Genomic DNA, 17,091 nt, shown 5'->3' on the forward strand with positions numbered 1-17,091 from the left:
AGTGCTACTTAGCACTAAGCATTAGACCTTTCACATTAGACCCTTCACATTGGACCCTTCACATTGGGCTTAGGTTTTAGCATGGAGGGCCACGAGGAGGGCCGCTCATCTATTGCGGACCTCATCGCGGAGATAGACCGTGAGCTAGCGGCTATCCGTAGGAGTGCTAGAGACACTCCGTCTACATTACATATCGTGGCAGACTTGGAGGCGATGCTTGCGTCCCTTCGTAGCCTTCACGATATTGTTTATGTAGATGAGTGGATAGCCCACCATCGCGCTGCTCCGGTGTCACATGGCCTGACATATCGTCAGGTCTGTGATCTTGCTCCTATTAGGGATGGGGCTTTCCTAGATCTTTTCCTCGATAGTCGTGGGATGAGGCCCGGGGCGGGGAAGCCCCTCACTATTTCGCGGTGTTCGCATCCTCGTATGGCGGCACATATCTATAGTCGATATGTTGCCGCATATGGGAGGATGCCGAACAACCGCCAGATCCCCATATACTTCGCAAAGCAGTTATATGCGGAGTTTGTCTTAGGGGAGGAGGTCGATTACACCAGCCATCGTCCGGGTGGTGGTGCTGGCCGAGGCCGTCTCCAGGACCAGGGTAGGCGGCCTCCACCAGCACTTCGTGTAGCACCTGCCGCCACAGATCCTTCCTTTGTGCCATTGTCGACAGTAGAGGCTCTTGGCACGCAGGTCGGCATTGACGTACGGAGTACCACGGAGAGCATCCAGCACGTGGTGCGCCTATTCTCACGAGCTATACCGACGACAGATGTGGAGGTATTTACATATAGATTACGTCTTAAGTTTTTTTGGTCATTTATCTTCATGTTTATATGTACTTTTCTATATTTTTACATGAGCAGCATGGTTGATTGTGTCACGCAGGTTCCCACACCTGCCACTCAGAGGCTCACTCAGGAGTTGGTAGAGGCGAGAGCGGAGATAGACCGCCTCCGAGCTGCATTACAGATGGCAGAGGCAGCTACTACAGAGGCACAGCATCTGAGAGAGTCCGACATCCAGCAGGTAGGTTTCTCTTGCACGTTTAAGTTACAAATTTCTTTAAGTAATACCTAATGAGAGACTAACCAAATATTTTAATGCTTTACTTTTTTGCGTAGGCTCGGACCGAGGTAGAGAGCTCCAGAGCTGAGGCACAGCATCATCAGATCATGGAGCAGATTGCCCAGCACAGGGCAGAGCAGCTGATGCTGCATGTTCGAGAGTATCGTAGATCATCCGATGTGACAGTGCCTTACCTACCGTTATATCCACGGCCTATCACAGAGGTTTTTCGACGACCTCTCCCTCAGGATGCACCTCCCTTCCTACGGGATGCGTGCTGCTGTTTATGCATCGAGGACATTGACAGTACAGGAGGATATGCCCTAGGATGTGGACATATTTTCCACTTGTCTTGCATCACCCAGGAGCTCGTCCGGTTCTCAGCATGCCCATCCTGCCGTGCACGCGTCGACTTAGCGACGTACAGGGTATTGGGCATCGATGATCTTCACCCAGGCCTTGTACGAGTAGATGCCAGGACTGGGAGGCCTGTCGACTTTACATCAGCTATGGACTTGGGACTCGACGCCTTCGACGATAGAGCCCAGGAGCCTGAGGTGCCTCCTGAGATAGAGTGGAGCTCACATGAGTTCGACGCTTACCAGAGAGTGCTACATGAGAGCCAGGTGACAGCATTTGAGCGCGTGGGTGGTGCTGGCCCTAGTGGCACAGCGGGTGATGGTGCTAGCAGCAGTGCTGCTTCTCATGAGCAGCGTGTCCTTACAGCAGAGGAGCTTACACGAGCAGAGTGGCAGACACGCACCATTGCAGATTATAGATTTTGGGTGTACAGACAGAGGCGTCTTGCATTAGCACGACGTAGAGAGAGAGAGAGGGCCATAGCAGCTTTTGGGACTCGTGAGCTCCCGAGTATACCGGCACCAGCTCACGATCCTTCCTTTGAGGCAGACCTCCCCGCAGACATTCGACGACCCCCGCAGCCGGCACAGCCGCCTCGACGTGCACAGCAGCCTCGACGCGCACGTCGACCGGCAGTTAGAGATGACGATTTTGATTGGGTTGCTGTTGATAGTGACTAAACTCAGACTAGCTGGGTTAGCTCACTTACATTGTACTTAGATTTTTGGGCAGTGACTAACCTCAGGCTAGCTGGGGTAGCTCATTTTCATTCTGATGTACTTATTTGATGTTTATATCATTATGAGTTTTCTCATTATTGAGTATCATTACATTTTAGTTGATGTTCTTGATTTTATTATATTTCTTAACACTTTTGCTATCATATTGTTTGTTGAAAATCTCCATGCCATCGTACCCAAACATGCTCCGATGGGGACCAAACTTTGCAAGCCTGTGGGGGTGGGCCCCCCCCACATGCTTGCAAAGTTTGGTCCCCATCGGAGCATGTTTGGGTTGGCAATGGGCGCCCAGTGTGGTTTTTTCAAGTCTCTTGGTGCTTAAGAGGCCATGGAAAATCCGGGCCTTCCCCATACCATCGTACCCAAACATGCTCCGATGGGGACCAAACTTTGCAAGCGTGTGGGGGTGGGCCCCCCCCACATGCTTGCAAAGTTTGGTCACAATCAAAGCATGTTTGGGTTGGCAATCGGCGCCCAGTGCGGGTTTTTCAAGTCTCTTGGTGCTTAAGAGGCCATGGAAAATCCGGGCCTTCCCCATACCATCGTACCCAAACATGCTCCGATGGGGACCAAACTTTGCAAGCATGTGGGGGTGGGCCCCCCCCACATGCTTGCAAAGTTTGGTCCCCATCGGAGCATGTTTGGATTGGCAATGGGCGCCCAGTGCGGGTTTTTCAAGTCTCTTGGTGCTTAAGAGGCCATGGAAAATCCGGGCCTTCCCCATACCATCGTACCCAAACATGCTCCGATGGGGACCAAACTTTGCAAGCATGTGGGGGTGGGCCCCCCCCACATGCTTGCAAAGTTTGGTCCCCATCGGAGCATGTTTGGATTGGCAATGGGTGCCCAGTGCGGGTTTTTCAAGTCTCTTGGTGCTTAAGAGGCCATGGAAAATCCGGGCCTTCCCCATACCATCGTACCCAAACATGCTCCGATGGGGACCAAACTTTGCAAGCATGTGGGGGTGGGCCCCCCCCACATGCTTGCAAAGTTTGGTCCCCATCGGAGCATGTTTGGATTGGCAATGGGCGCCCAGTGCGGTTTTTTCAAGTCTCTTGGTGCTTAAGAGGCCATGGAAAATCCGGGCCTTCCCCATACCATCGTACCCAAACATGCTCCGATGGGGACCAAACTTTGCAAGCGTGTGAGGGTGGGCCCCCCCCACATGCTTGCAAAGTTTGGTCCGCATCGGAGCATGTTTGGGTTGGCAATGGGCGCCCAGTGCGGTTTTTTCAAGTCTCTTGGTGCTTAAGAGGCCATGGAAAATCCGGGCCTTCCCCATACCATCGTACCCAAACATGCTCCGATGGGGACCAAACTTTGCAAGCGTGTGGGGGTGGGCCCCCCCCACATGCTTGCAAAGTTTGGTCCGCATCGGAGCATGTTTGGGTTGGCAATGGGCGCCCAGTGCGGTTTTTTCAAGTCTCTTGGTGCTTAAGAGGCCATGGAAAATCCGGGCCTTCCCCATACCATCGTACCCAAACATGCTCCGATGGGGACCAAACTTTGCAAGCGTGTGGGGGGGGCCCACTCCCACACGCTTGCAAAGTTTGGTCCCCATCGGAGCATGTTTGGGTACGATGGTATGGGGAAGGCCCGGATTTTCCATGGCCTCTTAAGCACCAAGAGACTTGAAAAAACCGCACTGGGCGCCCATTGCCAACCCAAACATGCTCCGATGCGGACCAAACTTTGCAAGCATGTGGGGGGGGCCCACCCCCACACGCTTGCAAAGTTTGGTCCCCATCGGAGCATGTTTGGGTACGATGGTATGGGGAAGGCCCGGATTTTCCATGGCCTCTTAAGCACCAAGAGACTTGAAAAAACCGCACTGGGCGCCCATTGCCAATCCAAACATGCTCCGATGGGGACCAAACTTTGCAAGCATGTGGGGGGGGCCCACCCCCACATGCTTGCAAAGTTTGGTCCCCATCGGAGCATGTTTGGGTACGATGGCATGGGGAAGGCCCGGATTTTCCATGGCCTCTTAAGCACCAAGAGACTTGAAAAACCCGCACTGGGCGCCCATTGCCAACCCAAACATGCTCCGATGGGGACCAAACTTTGCAAGCATGTGGGGGGGGCCCACCCCCACATGCTTGCAAAGTTTGGTCCCCATCGGAGCATGTTTGGGTACGATGGTATGGGGAAGGCCCGGATTTTCCATGGCCTCTTAAGCACCAAGAGACTTGAAAAACCCGCACTGGGCGCCCATTGCCAACCCAAACATGCTCCGATGGGGACCAAACGTTGCAAGCGTGTGGGGGGGGCCCACCCCCACACGCTTGCAAAGTTTGGTCCCCATCGGAGCATGTTTGGGTACGATGGTATGGGGAAGGCCCGGATTTTCCATGGCCTCTTAAGCACCAAGAGACTTGAAAAAATCGCACTGGGCGCCCATTGCCAACCCAAACATGCTCCGATGGGGACCAAACTTTGCAAGCGTGTGGGGGGGGCCCACCCCCACACGCTTGCAAAGTTTGGTCCCCATCGGAGCATGTTTGGGTACGATGGTATGGGGAAGGCCCGGATTTTCCATGGCCTCTTAAGCACCAAGAGACTTGAAAAACCCGCACTGGGCGCCCATTGCCAATCCAAACATGCTCCGATGGGGACCAAACTTTGCAAGCGTGTGGGGGTGGGCCCCCCCCACACGCTTGCAAAGTTTGGTCCCCATCGGAGCATGTTTGGGTACGATGGTATGGGGAAGGCCCGGATTTTCCATGGCCTCTTAAGCACCAAGAGACTTGAAAAAACCGCACTGGGCACCCATTGCCAACCCAAACATGCTCCGATGCGGACCAAACTTTGCAAGCATGTGGGGGGGGCCCACCCCCACACGCTTGCAAAGTTTGGTCCCCATCGGAGCATGTTTGGGTACGATGGTATGGGGAAGGCCCGGATTTTCCATGGCCTCTTAAGCACCAAGAGACTTGAAAAAATCGCACTGGGCGCCCATTGCCAACCCAAACATGCTCCGATGGGGACCAAACTTTGCAAGCATGTGGGGGGGGCCCACCCCCACACGCTTGCAAAGTTTGGTCCCCATCGGAGCATGTTTGGGTACGATGGTATGGGGAAGGCCCGGATTTTCCATGGCCTCTTAAGCACCAAGAGACTTGAAAAAACCGCACTGGGCGCCCATTGCCAACCCAAACATGCTCCGATGGGGACCAAACTTTGCAAGCATGTGGGGGGGGCCCACCCCCACATGCTTGCAAAGTTTGGTCCCCATCGGAGCATGTTTGGGTACGATGGTATGGGGAAGGCCCGGATTTTCCATGGCCTCTTAAGCACCAAGAGACTTGAAAAACCCGCACTGGGCGCCCATTGCCAACCCAAACATGCTCCGATGGGGACCAAACTTTGCAAGCATGTGGGGGGGGCCCACCGCCACATGCTTGCAAAGTTTGGTCCCCATCGGAGCATGTTTGGGTACGATGGTATGGGGAAGGCCCGGATTTTCCATGGCCTCTTAAGCACCAAGAGACTTGAAAAAACCGCACTGGGCGCCCATTGCCAACCCAAACATGCTCCGATGGGGACCAAACTTTGCAAGCATGTGGGGGGGGCCCACCCCCACACGCTTGCAAAGTTTGGTCCCCATCGGAGCATGTTTGGGTACGATGGCATGGAGATTTTCAACAAACAATATGATAGCCAAAGTGTTAAAAAATATAATAAAATCAAGAACATCAACTAAAATGTAATGATACTCAATAATGAGAAAACTCATAATGATATAAACATCAAATAAGTACATCAGAATGAAAATGAGCTACCCCAGCTAGTCTGAGGTTAGTCACTGCCCAAAAATCTAAGTACAATGTAAGTGAGCTAACCCAGCTAGTCTGAGTTTAGTCACTATCAAGATAGAGATCTAGTCAGCAGCACCCTCTCTAGCTCTCAACTGCTCTAGAATGCTCTCATGGTCATCCACTCGAAGCCGAAAACGAGGGTGAGAACTGTGTTTTCGGCTCTGTACTCGAACAAGAGTGAGCCTGGTAGCAACCACTAGATGAGAGAACTGAAATGCCTCTAACTCCCACTTCCACTGCTGGAACTCAAGACTCCCCCGATGAAGTCGAATCTGCTGGTAGAACCGGCCTGCCACAATCATGCTATGGGCGTCATAAGAAAACCCATGATCATCCACTGTATCCTGGTCAAGCATGCACTTTGGCCTAGTGCAACTCATCAGATAGTAGTCTACTCCCTCGCTGTTTCCCTCACTGGCAATAACAGCAAATACATCACCCTCCTGTAGCAAATCTGTCAGGTCATCATAACTGACCATGAACGCAGGACCTGTGTGCTCAACAGACACCACTGGATGTGAAGGATGCTCGGGGGAGAGGAATGTCTGTATCCATGCATCTGCCCATCCTCTCGAGGCACAATGTGACCAATCGCCATCCATACATGCTCCACAGAAGCATGCAAACCGTCGTGTGTAAATCGTGGGGGCCGCCATGCACGTGCTCCTGATGGAATGTAAGCCCAAGGTGCCAGGTACTGTGTCACAATCATGGGAGGCTCTGCGGTCAATCGTGCCACCATCCACATGCCAAAAAAATCTCCTGACAATCCGAGCATCACGTCTGGGGTACGATGATGCTGCACTCCCACACAAATGTTGGGAGCACCACTCGACTACGTGGCCCGCATCTCTGAACCGCTGAGCATCCTGTCGCAGCTGATGACGCCTCAAGGCACGTTTCACACACGCGCCTGCACCATCATGCTCACCCTTCCCGTGACCAGTCTCAAAGAATGACCAAATCACTGGGATACTAGACTGCACATGCCACCTATAAATCCATAAAAGATAGTCTTAGTTATTGTTTTCTTTAAGATGTTCTAGTGAATTTAGTTTAATTGAAAATGTAAGAAAGCCATAAGTACAACCTGTAGAGCCAATAGAATTGACGTGATGACTTGAACTGTGCGCCACAACCATCCGACCAAACCCATCGCTGGACATGTCTGATCCCACAATCTCCTAAAAAATCGTCATGGAGACGAAAGCAGTGTTGCACAAAATGTGCATCATGTGAACGATCATCACTGATATAGAAATGATACTCTCGAATAATGACACGGGTCTCGGGGGTACTCGCTATCCCATCTACATGAGCCTCTGCATGTCGATAGCTAATGTGGACCAAAATAGCAACCTGGTGAGGGAAGCAATACATACGTTTAGGACACAAAAAATCAATTAAGTAATGAAGCTCAAACATAAAACAAATAGTACAAAATATAACCATTACCTGCTCTGAGAAGTAATACTCAGATTGTATCTCCTGAAAAGGTGTGAAAGTGTAGTTCTCTGCAAAATCAATCACAGAGACGACCACACCAATAGGAAACTCTGCTAGGCATGCTCGGAACTGACGATCCTGCCACTTGGCACAATGACTGTGCCGTATGTAGGGGTAGATCTGCTCCCTAAATGTGGCTGTGAAGTGACAACGTGGTGTATGTTTGTCCACGAGCTGCAACTTCCTGGACTGTCCACCACTCTGGAGCTGGTGTGTCACATACTCATAACGTTGCCATGCCACTATCTCTTGGTCACTTGCATCAAGATCTACCATCTGTAGATGTGCAAGTGAACCACATGATGTGCAATTGCTCTCCACACAAGGCATCCTATGGAACTGGGCATCCTCCGTGCGTGCACACAAAAGAGAGTGGATGAAATCACGTGGACTATGAGGCAACTCTCTATGCCCACTAAGAGAACGGAACACATCATAAAAAAGATTGAACTCAACATGGTAGCGACAACAACATGTGTCACGCTGACGTGAGTACCTCACAAACCAAGGCTTACACCCCTCAAATGACCTTTGCCCAATTTTAAGCTCTGGATACGAAGCTACAAACTGAGAATACAACTCAGTTTGGGACATTTCAAGAAAGCAAGCACCGTGCTCAATGAACACTCCTCTTGTCACTCTCTTACGCAAAGCTTTCTTGAAAACTGGCGATGCACGACAATTCTCCTCCCAAAAACTTTCTATCAAGGTTCTAGTGGTTTCATCTAGTAGGCGATCATGCCTAGCTACACGACCACTACTCGCCCACATAGCACCAACCTCATTGGCATCTAAACTTTGTCGCCTAATAGACCCAACTCTAAGTGCGTGTGGTGCTATGGAAAGGATGCGAGATGTGGCACTAACCTTACCCTTCATTTGGGAGCTACTTATGGCTGCCACAATAGCCCGTCGAGCAGCCAAAGCGTCCGCAGAGTTCCTCTTCTTGTTAACTATATAGGAATGACGAACACTTTGTAGCACCGCCATGCCAGCTCTCCTCTCTCTTCGACCTCCAATGTCGGAAAGCGCCCTGCAGTTGGCCATGTTGGGCAGATCAATCAAAGCATCAAGCACACATGCCTGTGATGAAGATGTGAGGTCTTTGAAATAGGATTGGAAGATTGCATGGGCACGACGATGTGCCCCTGACTTTGATAGTTCTTTCCTATCCACACGAAGGGCGCCCAAAGGAGGGGGGGTGGGTTCTTGTAGAAGAGAGGACTCAAGAAGGGTGGGTTCATGTGGATTATCTAAACTAAGGGGTAGTGGGGGGGAAGAGGGCGAAGGGAGAGGAAGTGGAAGAGGAGGAGCAAGGCTTGGATCATCGCCAACGGAAGGTGTTGCTCGTTGACGTGCTCTCCACTCTCTCTTTCTCTCACGAGCTACCCTTCTCCTCTCCTCCTCTTGAACTTGGTGGATGGGGGGGAGTCTAGTCCTATCACGTTTCCGACTCCTACGGCTTTGAGAACCCATTCTCAAGGAAGCTAAGAGAGAAAATATTATAAGGGCCCAATGATGGGATAGTACTACAGATAAGTGTGGGATAGTACTAGAGATGTGTGATTATATAGGAAAAATAGGTTATCCACTTCAAATCTCACTGGATTTCCTATCTAAGATTGATTGGATAACTAAGATAAACATAAAGATATTTAAAGATAAACTATTATCCACTTAAAAATTAATATTATTTATAATATTTATTAACAAGTCTAAATATTTATCATTACCAGATATATAAATATATATAAATATATCTTTAAAGAAATCTTTTATTTTATAATTATATAACTGCTTTTTTTAAATAAAGTATTTTTTTCATATTTTATTCAAAGGTTTATTCTACATAAAAATTTTTCAAGAAATATAAAAATAAAAAATTTATTTTTTTAAAATTAATAATATGATCTTTAATAATATTTTTATTGATCTAATCCCAAAATATAATCCTTTTAAATTAGTGATTTTAAATTCTTTTATTTAATAAGTTACATATATTTTATTATTTAAATTTCTATATTCTATTTCTCTAAATTACTAAATTAACTTTTCCAAAAATATGTTTTTGAAAAAAGAGGGGAGGTGGGAAGGAGATGCCACGTGTCACAAGCGTGCATGACACGTGGCATTCTCTTGACATGTGGCACTATTATGGTTGATGTGGCAATTCCATGATGTGGCATGCCATGTCACCATGTGCGAGGTGGCATGCAAAGGTGGCAAGATGATGTGGTATTAATGATGACTAGGATGATGAGGTGGGGAGTCAACTAGGTTGACCATGTTGACATGGAAGGTGGAGGTGGCAAGCTGAGGTGGCAAGCTGCTTATGTGGATCCTCTCGATGCTCACGTGGACATAAAGTGGCATGCATGTATAAGGTTTGGGCCTACCCAAGCCTCACACATGGAATGAAACCTAAGCTGTGAAGTTTACCAAGCCTAGATTTCCAAACCTAACTAGGATTGGTTTTAGACTTGAAAAGGGGAGAGTGGACACAATATGGGAATTTTCACTTGGGAGGATTGAAAATGGACCTTCCCATACTCAAATCAAGCCAAATTTTTTTTGATAAATTCATGGCAACAAGAGTATTGATCCCATGAGTTTTTAGATTGAAAGATTCAATATTTAATTTTCTAGAATTAAATTACTATTGATTTAATGGGCCTCTGACAGTCATAATAAATTTTCCAAAGTAAATCTACAAAAATCAAACCGTTAGATTTGTAATTTTATCTTGTACCCACATTATACTAATCTTTCCCAATCTAATCATCACTAGATCCATACAATTTGAGCATTTTAAATGGTAGATGTGGTGGGAGGATAAAATAGTATGTTTTTTAACAATTCTAATATCTTTTAAATAATATAGAAAATAGTAGAACACATCAAAAATTACTCGATAAATCAAGTTAAGCTCTATGTTATTTGTATTTGTGAAATGCAAAGTGGGAACATCGTATGAGTAATAATGTAAAAGTTATAGGCAATTTACTCACATTCACTATACCTGTCTAAACCTAGGACAGGGCCTGTATACAAACTTGGTTCCCAAAGAAAAGGGGATTTGCAATTATTGGATATTCGATCAGATTATAGTTTTAGGTGCCCAACTTTGCATATGATGTTTCATTAGAAGACCTTGAAGTGAAACTCCTTGGCTAACTATGAGAGATTGGCTATTCTTCTTGAAAAAATGCCTGTTTTTCAGCTAAAGCCAAGGGCGCCCACGCCATGAAACTAGATAACCTCATCTTGCAACCACCCTACCTTCCTAGCCTCTCTCCATCATTTATTCGAGTAATCCATTTAGAGTACTCTGAGGAGGCACAAGTAGAGCTCATCAAGTGTAAAGCTCTAAGTGGGGTTCTCATCGAAGATGGGCTAGCAAATAATGCAAACAAATGTATACTTATTAGCAGGGAGGCAGCTATGTATACATTTGCAGGCAACTACACCGGCCATGTGCTAAGCCATTGTGCTACATCAATCTCCAAAGGTGTAACCAATCCTATTATTATAGCTAATAGCCTAGGTGAGAAAGCCATGCAGAGTGACGAAGCTAAAGAAGCTCTCAGAAATCTTCTCAGGAACTTGTAATTTTCTTTCTACGAAATCAATACAAAATGTATACTTTTTAAATTGTAATGTTTTAAAGAATTCTTAACCATTTCTCTTGTTTATTTGTTGTGTCAGCACTGTGCCCTATAAACTTTGGTAGGCATGTGAATGTGTAGGAAATTTCATTGATAATGATCCAATATTTGTTCAAATATTCACTTAACATCCAGCTGAAATCTGGCAGTACAAAATCTGAACAATTTGAAAAAAAATCAAATTTTTTATGTTTTTTGATGTTTGTTGTAAGCATATTTTTCATCAAAAAAGTGTACATATTGCATGAAAGAGAACAAAAATGAAAAAAACAAGCCTGTGTGCTACGGCGCGAATTTATGCTTTTCAAAGTTGAGGACATGCTTAAATTCGCGCCGTAGCGCACAGGCATCATTTGTTCATTTTTGTACACTTTAATGCATAATGTACACTTTTTTTTATGATAAATCTGCCTAGAAACATCAAGAAAAAAGAAAAACTTTTGCTTTTTTTAAAAATGTTCTATCTACTGCCAGATTTCAACCAGGTGATTTTGAGCCCCAAATGACTTTTTTTTGTCCCTGAGCTTTTCTAAGGCCTTATTGAGCTTTAAGCCTTTTTTTTGGATCTAAAATAAATTCAATTTAATTTTGTTTCTGCACTATGTAAGGATCCTTTGTTCAATGCCAACAACAATACCACGTATAACAAGATAATATTCAAAGTTCATATTGGTTTTCACAATCACCTTATCCATAATACAAATTTTGTTCCTGTTTGACTAAAGCTCTTAATACATGATCAACAATTTTACCCATTCAAACAACAATACAAGAAATAAAATGTCTGTTTTTATAACACAGTTGAAACAAATGAATACGTTGGTTTACGAGTCATTGACAATATCTTATAGATTCAAAAAAATGTATTACAATGTTGGAGATTACAAAAGGCACAAAGGCCGCCACCTAAAAGCTTAATCCTATCCTATAAATCCTTCCTTGTGGAGTGCTTTATCCTGATGTAAACGTAGTGCAAGTGCCATGTCAACAGGCTTTAGGGTCACCCTTTTGGCGTGAGCATGGCACAGCACCGAATCTTGAAACGGAGAGACCAAATTTGTTTCTGACACCTCTTGTAGGGCCTCGAGTGCCGTACTCTATACCCGAGTGACCCTGTCACTGTACTTGTCGATGACTTCTTTTACAACTCTTGCAAAAGGGGCCTTCGCCATGATGGGGTTTGTGCTCTTTTGGTACTTTCTGATTTCTCGCAGAGCCACGGTCCCCGGTTTCCATCTTCTCTTCTTGTTGGCTACAGGGGGTGGTGGTGGATGCGACCTCTCTTCCCATGGTTGTCTATCATTTCTAAATTTTTTTCGCCTTTCTTGCTCGGCTGGATCTAGATTTAGTCTTCTTTTACTTGCTTCTACCTTCTTCTTTTCTTGTTCTTGTTTTAATCTGCATGCTTCTTGAATTCTTTGTTCCCGTCTTTCCCTCTCCCTTTGCTCCTCTTCTTGTCGTTGATCCTCCTCTTCCATCTCCACCTCTTGTTGCCTGTTTGCACGTTCCTTCTTTCTCTTGACACAAATCTTTATTCTTTGTTTTTTAGGTGGAGGCTGGGGCTGACGCCTCTCAAGTTCCTCATGTAGTGTTTGTGCTAAGAGCCTATCCAGCTCCTCATGAGAGACGGCTTATTTCCTCTGCTTCATAGAAGTCAGCAGCCTGTTGATACTACTCTTGCTCAGTACAGAGAAGTGCTTCCTGGTTTTCCTCAAATGCGACCCTTAGCTCCTCTTCTAGCTGCTGAGGGAGTAGGGCTTGCTGTTGCTCTCTTCTTCTATGCGCCTCCTCATCAATCTGGCGTTGTTGCTCTTCCAGCACACGCTCCTGCTGCTCAGCCTCTGAGAGAGGTCGGGGGAATGGTGTACGCATGGCTCTAAATGAGCCGGTGTCTCCAAGCTGCTTGGAGACATCCTCAATATTGTCCCGTCCTGAAAACACATCCGGCTGTATATCTTTCTGTCGAGTCTCTACCTCTCTGTCCATGCTTGTATGCTTCTTTTGATGCGTTTTTGCACTTGTTGAAATGCCTGTGCCGCGGCGGCTGCCTGTATCAAATTGTGTGCACCAGATGGTATGTTTGGGTTCTCAGTTTTGTGTGCAGTGTGCTTAGTTCTGGCCATCCATTGACTTACATGAGTGAATGAACGTGAAAATGTAATTTTAAAACTCACTTTTATAGGTTTATATAGTTTTTAAAAAAAACTTATTAATAAAAAAAATCCCTAGAAATTTAAAAAAAAGGCTTTAACTTAAAAAAGGCTACAATTTTTTAATATGGAATCCATTTTTGACCCATACGCCTATGCGCACCGAACCACTCACGCATCATCCCATGCATGACACTTGCAATTGCTCGTTGCAGATTGACATTTTTTACAACCCTTTGTAGTAATGACACCTGCCCTTTTGCTTTCTGTCGGCGTCGACCTCCCAAACTGCGATTTGAACATCTCATGCAAGGCATTACTTTTTTCCTTACCACCTCCACCATGTCGCGTGTTCTTAAAGTATGCTGCCTTAGCTTGATAATGAGAGCGCTCCATTCCTTGGGTGCTCCAAATTGCCATTGGACCATATTGGTCGAGAAAAAACTGTGCGTGGGCAAATATAATGTGCTGCAACAAAGATCATATCAGAATTTTACTATTTGGCGATTAATATCAGTAAATAGATAGAAAGGCAAATACCATATAGTGGGTGATATGTGTTTCTCCCCATGCATCAACCATTTGCTGAGTAAATGTATGTATTGCAGTCTTTAAGTTTGCAATCTCCTTATTAGTAACAAGTGGAGCCTTTTCTAGCAATTGAATCATTTTGTCAAGTGACTCCCACAGCCTTGCCCGCTTGAGACCAAGCTCTGCATTATTCCCACGATAAGTGGTGCATTCACAAATGGCCTTCCATAATTCATATTTTGTGTGACTATTATACCCCTCGTAATTTGAGAGAAGGTGTCTTGCTTTGGACCCACCCATGCATATTTTGTTTGGATTATCCTGACCCGGTCCTAACTTTTTAGTATCCTTAGTTAACTTTACAGCACCACCATGAAGCCCCACGCTTGAGAGGACATCTTCCAGCTTATCTTCCAGCTTACTGATGCATTCGTTGGCGAAGATGTTCAGGCTCCATATTCCATGCATAATTGATATGTAACTTTAGTAATTTGTCCATTATGCGTAACCTAGCATGAAGCGTGCAAATATGAACACGGGAAAGTGGAATCTCTAATATAGGGCTCCATGAGATATCTTCTTGATCACGATTAGGTGGATAATTGGTATTACAATTCATAATGCCATTAACCCACTGCATAGGTTTCTTTGGATCTTTGTTTTACGTTGTACTCATTGAAGGTGATTGTACATTTTTCTTGCCCTTTGCATGAGATTTGGTCATCTTGGTGGCTGCAACCTTGCTTGAAGCTTTGCCGCGATCAATATACTCTGATTTTGAATGGCAGTAATAAATACATGGAAAAAAAGTATTTGCTCCTAGCTTGCATCCTAGCATACACTTCAATGGACTCTTTAAATCACCTGCCATGTGCCACTCAATTGTAAATGTTCCTACATCTTCCACATGCAAAGTTTCTCCTTTTGATTGCAATGATATGACATTTGGGATGCCTGTTCGGATAAGGTACCATCACAATGTATCATTCGTCTCCTGTGGAAGCTCAAATGCTGACAACCACCATATATTCTTTTCTGATTACACTCCATAGTAATCTTTTCCCTGAGATTGACTTCCCGTGTTGGAATTTGAGGCTTGTGCACTACAGTCAAGAAGATTATCATCCTGTTCTAGATTTCCTTTGATAGCCCTGTTCATAAGTGTTAGGCTGACTCTTTCTAATTTTCATCCTTTTACAATTTGACACTCATCAAGCTTTAACACAAACACAGCCTGACCTTGGCACTCCTCAATGCTTAGACCATAATAAGAAATCATAGCTCTTTGAAGGGTCCTTAAATCAATAAAGACATTGTTGTACTTGTTGTATTCAAATACCTTTATAGTACATACAAGCAGAGCATCCTCCACATGACGGTAGCCACCTAACATGCTCGCAATTTCTGAGTTTGCACTTTTTCTTGCCATGGTTACACTGTATGAAGTTGGTAGCATGGGTCGAAGAAGTCCTTTAGCACGATGACCTAGTGTAAACACCCTGTAAATGGCTTCATATCCCTTCCTACTGACACCAGCACTATCACATGCATCCATAATCTGTATGGGGCTTACCATATTTTGCAGCTCTCTAGAAATTTTGTTTCGGATTTGCTTAGATATTTTGCATGTGGGATCTTCTAGTAGCTTTAATATGTCTGATAATAACATGTTTCAATATGCCTGCTCTACATTCCTCAGCACCACCTTCATATCCCATCATATCCCCAGCAATATCTCTACATGGAACATAAATACAAAATAACATCAATATGTTTCACAAAACAGAATGGCCTGCAAAACAATGGCAAGAATAGAAGTTACCTTGTTGCTCGTACATGTCATTTTCTTGCTCCACTTAGGGTTGCCAAGGTTTCTAGGGACTGACGCTTTCTTTTTCGTTGTCGAAAGCCTACTAGAAGCTTCTTCAGTCTTGCAAGGTGTCGTTGCTTGTTTCGTGCATCCTGTTTGGCTGCATTCATCTTGTCCCATTCAATATCAAAGGCCTGCTTAAGCAACAAGTTTTTCTTCTGGAGTGCCTGATTCTGAGTTTTCAAGTTGTTCACCACTTCTTCAAGCCTATCAATGTCCTTCTTGTGTTGCTGCTGCTGCAACTCAAGCCATAAGCCTCGAAAATGCACTCTTGAATGCGATTCCTGAGCTGCAACAAAAGAAAGCCTCATACAATAGCCAAATAGACCATTAGCTCCATCATCTACATAACTAAGAAATGTAGTGATATTAACAAAATGAGGTGGAGCATTGGTGAGCGGGTCAATAGGGTATATGAATCCATTCGTCTAGAGGTCAATACATTTTCGCCCTTGTGATCGAAGAGTACCCAATGGCACATTGGTCACACCACTTGTTTTTGTGCTGCGGATGGTAGCATACTCAACAGCCAATCTACATGTAACCTGAACTTTGGTGCTCTATTAGATATATCTTCAAGTGGCATTTTCTTCAGGGTTAGGCAATGCTGAAAAGAGCTTCTTGTAGAACACAATGCAAGAGTGAGGATAAGGTATTCTGAGGAGAGTGCAATGAAGTTTTGCTGTAAAAAATAGTAGAAGATCATAGATCTTCTGATTAGGTAATAGGAGAAAGGACAAGGAAGATGGCAAGAGGCATAGAAGATGGTAGATTGAGGTTTTGCAGCATAATACAGTAGAGAGAGAGATGTAGATTGCAGACGGAAGTAGGGGATATGTATGGTAAACAATGCAAGAATGGAAAGTGGTAAGCTCTGAAGCTATGGAGGTTGACAGAGGGATTTTCTGCACTTCAATGTGGGAAAGACATGAGAGAGAGAGAGAGAGAGAGAGAGAGAGAGCAGAAAATGATAAAAAGATGAGGCATGGAGGATGAGAGAGTGTGAGATATCTACATTTGGAAGTGCAGAGGTTATAGAAGCTTACTAATCAGAGATGCAGAGCCATGGCACACCCAAATGTGAGAAAGGGGAAGAGAAAGAGAGTGGTAGAGAGACGAGGGCATCTTAGAGAGAGAATGTAGAGAGAGAAAGTGGGGGGTCCTAAAAGTGGAGGGAAGGCTTTTCAGCCATTTTGAATTTGGGGAAACCAAAAAGTTACCCCCAATTTAGCTCAAGCAAATACATATTTGAAAAAATAGAAATTCAAATAATGATTGCATAAAGATCCCCTTGTTAGGCCTAGTCAAAGTATGCTTAGAGTCCTTAACCAAAAGTACTTAAAAACATAATATGGCAGCTTAAAGGGCCCCCAT

The 17,091-nt window shown here is 45.2% G+C and overlaps 1 protein-coding gene across 1 annotated transcript; it reads left to right on the forward strand.

The window, feature by feature from the left end:
* The first annotated feature begins 213 nt into the window (after positions 1–213).
* On the forward strand, positions 214–11,655 carry LOC147604406 (uncharacterized). The gene is made up of 3 exons (XM_086795680.1): positions 214–789; positions 898–1,005; positions 11,641–11,655. The coding sequence occupies exons 1-3, from the start codon at positions 214–216 to the stop codon at positions 11,653–11,655; spliced, it is 699 nt and encodes a 232-aa protein (XP_086651806.1).
* Positions 11,656–17,091: the final 5,436 nt, after the last annotated feature.

Source organism: Cibotium barometz, chromosome 62 (genome assembly GCF_041138505.1).
Source record: "Cibotium barometz isolate CiBa-2024 chromosome 62, ASM4113850v1, whole genome shotgun sequence".
In the NCBI taxonomy this organism is placed as follows: domain Eukaryota; kingdom Viridiplantae; phylum Streptophyta; class Polypodiopsida; order Cyatheales; family Cibotiaceae; genus Cibotium; species Cibotium barometz.

Bases quoted from the DNA above. Each gene is read 5' to 3' on its own strand.
- LOC147604406 (XM_086795680.1), top strand. From the start codon at position 214: ATGCTTGCGTCCCTTCGTAGCCTTCACGATATTGTTTATGTAGATGAG. The intron at 790-897 runs GTATTTACATAT...TGTGTCACGCAG, and splicing joins TACCGACGACAGATGTGGAG to GTTCCCACACCTGCCACTCA.